At 36.3% G+C, this 11,574-nt stretch overlaps 1 protein-coding gene across 1 annotated transcript; it reads right to left on the bottom strand.

Annotated features, from left to right (window-relative positions):
* Positions 1-10,948: 10,948 nt before the first annotated feature.
* Positions 10,949-11,239, bottom strand: LOC132050786 (protein GL2-INTERACTING REPRESSOR 2-like). Its single transcript, XM_059442144.1, has one exon. The coding sequence runs from the start codon at positions 11,237-11,239 to the stop codon at positions 10,949-10,951; it is 291 nt and encodes a 96-aa protein (XP_059298127.1).
* Positions 11,240-11,574: the final 335 nt, after the last annotated feature.

The following is an 11,574-nucleotide window of genomic DNA, read 5'->3' on the forward strand; positions in this document are numbered from 1 at the left end:
CAGTGCTAAATGGTTCGCGGGCCCCACATGAATAAGTCGGTGGAACCGACCTAGGGGGGATATAAATACCCCCATAAGCCCATTTTTTTCAGCATATTAACATTCCAAAGAGTCCTAGAAGCCTCTCAAAACATCTCCCAAATACTATAGTCCGATAAATCAAGAATTTGACAAGATTACGCCAAACTAGTCGAAGTGAAAGGCGATTGTTCTTGCTTCACTTAAGCTTGGTAAGGTTGATGTGGCTGAGTTTTTTTCAAGCATAAGATATGTTATTCATCCCATCTTTTATGTTGAGTTTATTTGAATCAAAAGCCTTAAAAATGAAACTAGTCGTGGAGAAAAGGTCATAGAATGTTGTATTGTAGTGGTTGTGTTTATGAAATTTTGGATGTCTTGTGGCCGTGTGGATGGACTAATTTACGCATATAAAAATGGTATCTAACATGGTTGGCGTATTGATGAGATTATACTCCCTGATTGGGATGGAAGAAAGTGCATATTGTTGTTGTATGTTGAAAAACGTCATGTGGGACGTTTATGGAATATGTTGGTATTATTGTTGTTGTTGATTGGTTTCGAATTGTAATTTTGGGCTAGTCATATAAACGGGGAGATGCTTTGCCCGATTTTCGGCGAGAATATAGAATAGTTTGATTTGAAATTTGGTACAAGTGTGCGATAAAGAGTCTAACGTTAGTGTGAATCCTTTTAAGTGTAGGCTTACGAGCTTGGATGAATAAGCGTAGCTAATAAGAGGTGGAACGGTATGTAAAGCTTACCCCTTCTTTCTTTTGGCATGTCTTAGATGTAAGTAAGATATGATATGAGCCTTGGGGTAACTCTATTCCTAAGATCCGAGCATGTACGATTCTTATTGTTTATTTGATATTCGCACTCTCAATATAGTCGAGCTATGGTCCTTGTGTCTTTTGTATGATTGGATAGTAAATGTTGCATAAAGAGTTTTTGTTCCTAAAGGGTTCTATGTCGGATAAGGTCCCTAACTTTCATAGACGGGCTCGGATCGCTTCGATACGTTTGTAGGAGGTTCCATAACGAGTAATGCCCGTAACTTTCATAGGTGGGCTCGGATTGGTTTGATACGTATCTACGATCTCTAAGACTTTTTTTAACGTACTCTAATGGCATTTAGAACGGATTTAACATGACTATTGTTTAATACTCGAGTGTTGATTTGTCTACGTATCTATAGAGTCTTAAAAGATGATTTATATGCGTATGGTTTCTCACTACTCTGCTCGTGCACATTGTTATTACTTCTTTCACTGAGTCCCGGGCCAGGACACGTATTCGTGCAACTCACTGCATTATTCACCGAGTCCCTCACTAGAGGGCCGGGTACGGTATATATATATGATGACATGATGATATGATGATATAGGGATGGTGGCCAGGATGGCATATGATGATTCCGTTCAAAGTCCTAAGAGGGCCGGGTCGGTATATATATGATTATTTCACCGAGTCCCTCACTAGAGGGCCGGGACACTTTATATGTATATGTATATGTATATGATGATTTTACTTACCGAGTCCCTCACTAAAGGGCCGGGACACGTTATATATGCATATGTACAAGATGATTATTCACTTATGTTTCTAAGTCCCATAATGAATTGGATATGATATTGACGTACATGATTTATGTTCCAAAGGCAAGCCTTGTGGTTTTACGGTTCGTACTAATTTTCTATACTCCTTATTTCGGTACGATCTTGTTTTTGTGTTTCATACTTTACGTACTCGGTACAACCCCCTTTTCGGGGCTGCGTTTCGTGCCACGCGGTGTATACGGATGAGTAGGAGATGTTCCGATTTGGATTGGCGAGCTCCGTTTCCTTCAGTCTTTCTTAGGAGTCGGAGTATCTATGTTATGGTATCTTGGTTTATGTTAGAGACTTTGCGAACAGAGTCACGTATATAGCATGTCGATCTCGTAAGCGGCTGCGTAAGCCGATGTATCTTTATGCATTATGTTACAGATTTCATTTGATTACAGATTTCACTTGATTTGAGAAAGACGAAAAGCATGTTGTTCTTTGAAAAGCTTCCATTATGCATTCATTTCATGATTTAAGAGTCCAGTAAGATTAGGAGTACCACGAGGATCAGCGGGTTCGCTCGGCCCTAAGTAAGGGTCGGGTGCCCATCATGCCCCATCAAGTAGGGGTGTGACAATTTTCTTTTCTAATCCTTTATACGGCAAACTCGCAAGTTTCTGGACCTACTCGAGGCATGGTTATTGAGTACCTTGTTGGGATTGGAGCGTTGAGATTTTTCAAGTAACGAACAAGACGTTGTGATTCGCCAAGCCGATGTGACCATTCTCGGCATAACCCGCAATAATATTCTCGCGGATCTGAATATTTCACCTTTGCAGAAATGTCACGACCCAACCCCGTAGGCCGTGACTGGTGCCCTAATACTTTTGTCACGACCTAACCCGTAGGCCGTGACTAGTGCCGGCGGGGCACCGTCGTACCAAAGTCCTAAAAATAGTAACGTAAATATTTAATAAAATTTGGGCGAGTTTCCTCTATTTTTCTTACTAGCCAAAATTAACACAACGCGCGAGAAAATACCAAGAAGGCCACACGGGGCCAACGTATCCATATACACAAATATGCGTGGCGTGAACCGCCCGAACATATCACACATACATATACCGTACGGACGTAGCCATAACCCACGTACATATCCACGGGCCTCTAAACGGAATAACGAAATCATATGACGGGACGGGGCCCGTCGTACCCCCCGAATAATAATGTACATATACATCGGAAGATAATATACCAAAATATATGAGCTCGGAAGAAGGAGCACTCCCCGAAAAGGCGAATAGGTGTCCTAGCGGGTGGATCACCAAGGCGAGCGTACGTACTGCGGGCATGAACGCGACCCCGAAGAAGGGGGGTCGGTACGGAATATGTGCGAGTATGTAAAGCGAATCTGAGAATCATAAGTCGAAACGAGAAGATACGAAATTAAGTATAACATGCAAATGTCAAAATACTTATTAAAAATACATAAATCATGCATAGGCTCTTAGAACGATGGTCGCCCGCCGACAATGGCGCCATACCACATCATACTCCAGAAAGTTTCAGATCTCCGACACCCGACGAATCATATCATATCATAAAACGTACCCCCCGTAACGCCAAATATACACGGTACCGGCCGAAGGGGACACGGCGTGGGAACACATCATACTCCGGAATATATATCATAGCGCGCGTATGCTTAGGCCGGGATCGGTGGACGAGGTGACAACAATGAGCACGAGCGGAGTCGTGAGCACACATATGCATAAAATCATAATCATAAATCATAAAGTAAGTAAGAAGTCCATATGCCAAAGTTTAAACGAAATTAACATTAACTTTTCCCCGAAAATTATTACGGGAGCATAGAAAAGCCGCGGGCCCCACGGACGGGTGCCGACCCCCATCCGAGCCCGACTATGGTAGTTAGGGGAGAGATAGGTCTTATGAAGATACATATTATGTTTGGGGGCGTTCCGAGCTCGTATGCAAAAGTTACGGACGTTTGAAGTTCGGGACCTCTCCGTAGTCAAAACCTTTACAAGTCCTTTGAAACTCATTTATTTGAAAACTTAAGAACATTATATTGAACACAATAATGAATCAATCTTTAGGATCGATCAAGTACGTATTTAAGCTCGGATTTAAGAACAGAACAACCCCGAGATGCGGGTCATAGCCTATTAGCGCTAGGACATGCCAAATGAAAAAACGACGCCTTACATACCTTATCCGCTCTTGCCTAAGTCAAGCTTCAAGTCTCGGTACGCCAAGATCTACATAGCGCCAAATATATATTAACATTAGTCATACGCCTTTAGGCATCAATTCCAAACGAACATTAAATTCTATAGAAATTTTGACATTTTTAAATGCACCAACCCCGAGATTGACTCGAGCAATTTCAACAACAACCAAACCAACAACCAAACTATAACATCAATAACCAATTCACAATACATTCTAACATTAATATCCAATTTCCAACACATTCCAACATTAAACACATTTTGCTACATACTTAAGGACATTCCAATATATTCAACTATACTCACATAATTAAATTAACATTAAGGCTCATACGTTCCATTACTAATCCGAACCCATTTAAAGCATATTCAAGAACACTTTAAGCAATTTACACAATTTTTCAAACAACCCAAACATAGTCCCAACTTACCCGAATTCCACTCCAAAGCCGAGAACACTACTCCCTCATTTCTTTCCTTCAAATTCCATAAATCATACTACTAAACCATGCATAAACAATGTCATTCACTTAATCACAAAATTTACATTACAAGCCTAATGGCTTCCAAAAACGACCCGCATTCTTCACAACATCAACGTGGATCATTCAAAGGTTCATTAACGATACAAAACTCACAACGACAACAACTAGAGCCTTAAGTAACATTTGTCCATTCTTGGCACAACCATGGCCTATATTCGGCCACCTTTCAACACATACACACACATACGATTTACACTTATTCAACACATTACAACGACAAGGAAACATACTACATATAATTCAAGCTATCATTTCTACACAATACTACTATGCACGGCTACAAGCCATGCATCCACCATGGCCACGGTTCAACTCAACATCCAAGTTTTCATAAGTTTCATGCATGTTTGCATACCACAACATGTCCACACCATTCAAAACACATAAAGGAAAATTAATTCTTACCTTTTCTTCTTCACTCCACACGCCAACTAAGGTGGTGAACAAGAGAAACGGATGGCTTATCAATCCAACCAACGCCTTCACGTTAACAAGCACCCTTGAATTAGTTGTTTTGCTAAGGGAACCAATTTTTTGATAGAGATTTCTTGGCCTTGATTTTGTTCTCCAATGGCCGAATGCTCTCCTCTTTGCCTCTCCTTATTTTCTTGATTTTTCTAGAAAGTAAAATGAGGAGAAAGATGACTTAGTCATCTTTTAAGTTGCCAAAGAAAATAATTTTTGTGGCCATGGCCCACTAGGAGTTTGGCCGGCCACTTTGGCCCTTAAATTAACATGATTCACAAGTTTTTCTAATTCATTTTTGGCCCCAAATATTTCCTTAATGATTCCATGCCAACAAAGTCATATACCACTTATTTAAAACAAAGTCACGATTAAAGAAAATCCCGACTTCTTGTCTCGGAATAGCCTTGTATCCTAACTTGTCACATTAACTCAAGTTATCCCGTTGTTAAAAATACGGGATATAACAAGAAATCATCATTACGCTCTATAAGAATGTGAGGATTCAATTCGTCTAGTTTGAAATCACTGTTATCACTCGAAAAACTGCTATGATTTGAACTCTCATCATCACTGCTATTTGGTTCTTTTGGAAGGAGTAAAGACCTTGCATTTCTACTACTCGACATTGAATACGTTGTAGTCTAATAACAAAAGAAAGGGCTACTTATATAGTTGCAAACCCCAAGTACCCTTGGTTGGGGGGGGGGTCTTTATGACCCTACCTACTTACCTTATTATAAGAAAAATATTAATCTTCATTGGACATTTCACAATCTGAATCCCACTTGGATCTAAATTTTGTGTTAGATTGTACACCATATTCTACCCTATGGTAACGTATTTGCATCCGATTGTTCTCTTCGCGAAAACGATTAAGAGCAAAATTAAACTCTTTTGGAGTTCCACGAGGCATTAACATTGCACGTTTTTTTGGGCGTTTAAGCCCTACTGAAGCTAACTTTTGCTTCAGTGCTTCAGCCTCCCTAACATGCCAATTTCATCCCTCTCTTATTGTTTTATTGTATTCTCGACTGAATCTTTTGTTAGGGTTATTTGAGTAATGAAAATCATCATCATCTAGTTCTCATGTCCTACCCATTGCTTCAAATATGTTTCTTTGGGGTAAAATATGTTAGAATTAAGATTATCAAATTGGGTGTAGAATATCATGATAACTCGTTTTAGAGTGAATACTAGTTGTTTGTCAATCATGTTATATATAGTCCTGCATTTTTTGACCGTTTTATTTGAATTTAATTCATATTGCGCAACATTTCAATGCGCAATATAACATGATTTGACAACACATCATGGTTGAAAATTACAGCTTTTTTATCACACATAAAGGATCGATTTGACAACACATCATGCATGTCAATTTCTGCTTTTTTATGACACATAAAGGACCGATTTGACAATGCAATGCTGCATTATTTGACCGTTTTATTAGACATTAATTCATATTACGCAACATTTCAATGCGCAATACAGCAATACAAGTGTATTTACACCCCATGCTTGATTTGACTACACGCCATGCATCCCAAACTTACTCCGGAGTACTTTACAACCCCTAAAACGATAATCCAAATGTATATGTATACTGGATGTAATGAGCCGATATTATTGTACGCTAAAAAAAATATTAAGTTCTATATAAAATATTTATATTCTGACGTTTTGAAACGTGACTAATCTTCGATCAAAGTACGAAAAAAAACTTAAAGATAACAAGTTTCCAAACTTACTTGAGGCACTTTACAACTCCTAAAACGACGATCCAAACATATATGTATACTTGATGTAATGAGCCGACATTATTTTACGCTAAAAAAAATATTAAGTTCTATATAAAATATTTATATTCCAGTGTTTTGAAACGTGACTAATCTTCGGTCAAAGTACGGAAAAAAGCTTAATTTTGAGTTTAATTTCCAAAGAACAAAGATTGGGGTCAGGGAAAAGAGGATTTCACGCACAGATTCTGTGCGTGAAGCCTAGTTTGGTTCTTTCTTTTTTTTTTAAGGGTTAGTTTGGTTCCAAATGTTATTTTTTGGGTTAAAAAAGTTTCGGGCTCCGATACAGGCCCAATATGAAGACCAGCTTGACTCAGCTGAATAAGCCCGGCCACATTTGGTGTCCAACAGAACCAACAAATTTCTTACTTGATGAAACCTTGGGTTATTTTTTAACAATTATTATGCGATGTGGAAAACATTTAGATTGTATTTACGAAATGTAGTTATAGTTTTAAAAAAATACAAAACATGGCTACTATATTTACGAAACGTAGCTATTAGCGTTGATACGGTTACAACTCTTTCGCATGATTGCAGCTGATACAACTGATACCTGCCTGAGATAGTTCTTTCGCTGATATAGTTGATACCCGCCTGATACAACAACTGTAGTTACATTTCATAAATACACAAATTATACCTACATTTCATAATTATGCTCTAAACTATAGTTATTTATGAAATTTTCTCTTTTTTTATTGCACATTGAGTTTGCATAGATAAACGCATATTACTGCCAGCTTATCATAAGCTTACTTGTATAAACATGGTATCCTAATCAACTCATCATCGATAAATATGTTACTTTTTTAATTAGTGGATTATTAATTAAGTGAGATATCAAAGTGATAAATTTCGTGTATTTTAGACAAATACTTCTATCATATTCCTTCTTAAGGTATGTACAAGAACCTTAAAAACAGATAATATAGGTCAAGTGTAATACAAGAACCAGAAGAGAGATACGCTTTGTAACTAGGTGGCAGGTAAACATGGAATAAATATATATATATAAGGCTTACATGATGAATCAATTCAATTGTCTTTTCACTCTTATCATAGGACAAGTGTAACCAGAAATACTACCTGAACTACTTTCATCTCAGCTCATCCTCTCTGGCTTTCTGTCCCAGGATTTATTCTAGTTAGAGTTTGTTTCATCAACTTGCCAATAGCATTTATGTCACCTATTTAACATATGAGGGCCCAATCCTGACAAAAATTAGCCTCATATTTAATGTGTATGTATGTATAAGCTTCGTTCTGAGATTTACATATAATGTATACAATATATCAAATGTTGGAATAGCTGCACAGTCCCTTAAACACGTGAAAAAATTTCAATCAGATATTTGAACCACGATATGTTTCGATTGAGCACCTGAATATATAATAAAGTGTTCATATTAGACGTTTCTGACTCAAATTTTGAAGAAAATTTTACGTGTGTTCTCAAACATACATTACGTAGATAAATTATGTCACCTTCTCTAATTATACACATTAGCCCCAATACATTGTAAAACCTTATTTATGTTCCAATTGAAGTTAATGTGTATAGTTAAAGGAAGTGACATATTTATGTGGTTAGCTTATCTATGTAATGGACTATTGAGAACACGCGCAAAAGCTTATTCAAAATGTGAGTCGGAAGTGTTTCATAGAATATTTTATCATGTGTTCAGGCGCTCAATTTGAATATGTCGTAATTTGAATATCTAAATACAATTTACGGACGAGTTTAAGGAATTGCCGATGCATGCCGCTTATAAAAAGTGGTGCGATAGTTTTATCATATCACGGTAAAAATGAATTGCAATTCTCGAAAAAAGTGATGGGGGAAAGATGGAGAATGTTTTCCCTATGTTTTACTTTATATTTGTTCTGAAGCCTGATTAATTTCGATTCATGCTGATCTCATTTTAAGGGTGACGATTTAATTTCCAGAACTCAATCTTAAAATCTTTAACTAATAGATGAAGAAGTACTTACCATCCATCACAATCTTAGTGGGCGAGGAGAGTTGAAACAGAATTAAGGGGAACATTATGGGAAGGGTTGAATGCCCAATTCAAGGAGAAAAAACTTGATACTCCAATAAATATGGTATAGTACAAAATGAATTTAACACAAACATTTAATTTGTATTTATCATCTGAAGCTATGACCTCATTATCTCAACCGTCTCAATTACTATTTGCATTTATTTGATTTTAATGGTCAACCAAACTAATAATATATTGCTCCCCACCTCCCTCCCCTCTTTTTCCAATGTTCAAGCTATTTAATTTTCTGTGGTGCAAGCAAAATTTTGCGCATATAATATTGGTTTATTGATGGTAAGTGAACCTTTGGATCTATAATTACATTAATTTTAATTTGGTCGATTGATTGTAAGTGAACATTTTAAATTGCACATTTTAAGAAAACTTATCTGTAGATATCTTTGGTATGACCTAATAGGATGAAAAACTATTTACACGGACGGTGCACAAAACTTAAATTACTTATTACAAACTAATAATGACATGGAACTAGTATTGCTGACATATATATTATCAACCCTTCGCCATTTGTTGTTATATGCATCGAACTTCTAACCTCAATTCTCATATTACTCAACCCTGCATTATTCATTAGAAATTGATTTCTTACTTATCTTTTCTAAATCTAAGAAAACGTAGATTTTCTTGTCGTGTGTTTTGAATTGGTTTAGAAACTTGACCACACGAAGAGGTTGATGGGTCTTAAAGCAGAAAAAAAGGCGGAGTAAACCAGGGGTTATAGATTTTAATTTTGACTTTCATTTTAGAGAAAATTTTTATTTTATTTTATTTTATTTTATTTTATTTTGGGGTAAGTAAATAATTTATTTACCAAAGTGGCAGTTATAAAGCAGAAAAAACAGCAAACTTTTATTAAAGTAGTTTAAAAAAATAATTCCCTAGTCATTTGATGTATATAGGTATTTTATACATAATATAATTCAATAAATATAATATATAACTTTTACCAGTTTTTGTGGCATTCATCAAGATTGAAAGTCAATGTTGAAGATTTTAATTTTGACTTTGATTTTACGTTCTTCTTTTTTTCTTTTGGAAATTCAAATCAACTGTGGGCCGAAAATTTTGTGACTGGTAAAATTCACAAATAATGTGTTTTTTTTTTTTTTGCACGGATTGTCCTTCATTTGGGGTGGTCTTTAATTTTTGCCCTTCAAATTGGTGGTCTTTAAGTTTTGTCCTTCGTCTAATACCCCGAGGTTGTGAGTTCGAACTCCAGCTTAGTAATAAAAAAGAAAAGTTTCGTAAGGCAGAATTTGCATGAAATTCTGCCTGAAGGGCAAAAGTTAAAGACCACCATTTTAAGGGACAAAAATTAAAGACCACCCCTAGCAAAGGGCAATCCTGCAAATTGCCCATCTGTTTTTAGCCTCAATAATCATCATTTTTTTGCGCGGATTGGCCTTAAAAGGCACTGGTCTTTAATTTTTGTCCCTCAAGTTGTTAGTCTTTAATTTTTGTTCTTCCTTAAAAAAGTGACCGAGAATTTTGAGGTTTCCGGTTCGAATTCCCACTCAGTCAAATTTTTTTTTTTTTTTTTAAATCGTAAAGCAGATGTTCGAACCCGGAACTCAAGGATTTTTAGGCGAAGGGCAAAAGTTAAAGACCATCAATTTCAAGACCAAAAATCAAAGACCACCCCGAATAAGGCAATCGTGCAAATTGCCATTAATCATTGTCATGAAATTTCAAATATTATAGGTGAACTTCAGGCTATTAAACAAAATTTTACATGTAGAATTTGAAAAATCATAATAGGTGAATATTTTTCAAAAACATATTTCTACTTTTGAGACTTACCTGGGGCCGAACATCACCAGAGAGCATTCTTGAGAAAATTACCATTATTTTTGTTTTTTTCTTCACATAATAAAACTTGGGCAGTTTTCACTTGGCCCATTTACATATACTTCTAAGATAGAACAACAACATACCTTAAACCTACCAACACAACACTAACTTCTACTTTTCCAAGATCACCCCATTACTAAACGAGAAACAAACCTAACCTACAACTTCCAAAAAAAAAAAAAAAAAGGAGCACTATAGAAGCTCCAAATTTCCCTTCATTTTCTTGTTCATTTTGCTTAATTTTTAGTCAAAATGGAGTTCAAATAGTGCTATTTATGGAAAGTTGAAAAAGGGGTCAAAGGTGGTTTTAAATTTTTCATTTTTTTGCCTGAGGTAGGGGGCAAGACAAGATTGATAAACCTTGTAATACCAGAATTTGATGGATTCGATCTTGACTAATTAAACTGATATCCTCTCTCCATTAACATCAAGCAAACAAGTACTCTTGCATTTGGGGCATCTTGGATCATTAACTTCCGCTAACATAACATACATGAGACACCTTGGACAACCAACCAACACCATCGAAGTTATCGTCGACGAATCGTCTGATGACACGCACGAGCTTATTGGCGATGCCGTCAACGACCTGGTTGGTGACTCCACTTGTGGCACGTGGTTCACTCTTGGTGGTGATAAATTCAGCTTTAAGTCAAGCTTTGAACCACCATTTCCATTTCTCCTACTCATTTCCCCTGTCCAAAATTGAAGACCCAAAAAAAAAAAAAAATCAAATACATTGAAAATAACATATAAAAAAGGAGTTTAACGTAAGTCTAAGTCTAATAGTATAAAGAAATTTTACATATCACGTCATTTTAAAGTAAAAAACGAATAATTTTTTTTATAGTGAGTGATGGATTGGTAACTTAACGAACATATAAAACTACTTTGACGGTGTAAGTTTCTAACGAAGAACGAAGACCCCAAAAGTAACAATCAAACAGTGAAAATAACATTTTTAAAAAGAGTTTTAACTAGTATGACAGTAATTTTTTTTTTTTTTTTTTAAGACATGACCTGTT

Source organism: Lycium ferocissimum, chromosome 3 (genome assembly GCF_029784015.1).
Source record: "Lycium ferocissimum isolate CSIRO_LF1 chromosome 3, AGI_CSIRO_Lferr_CH_V1, whole genome shotgun sequence".
Taxonomy (NCBI): domain Eukaryota; kingdom Viridiplantae; phylum Streptophyta; class Magnoliopsida; order Solanales; family Solanaceae; genus Lycium; species Lycium ferocissimum.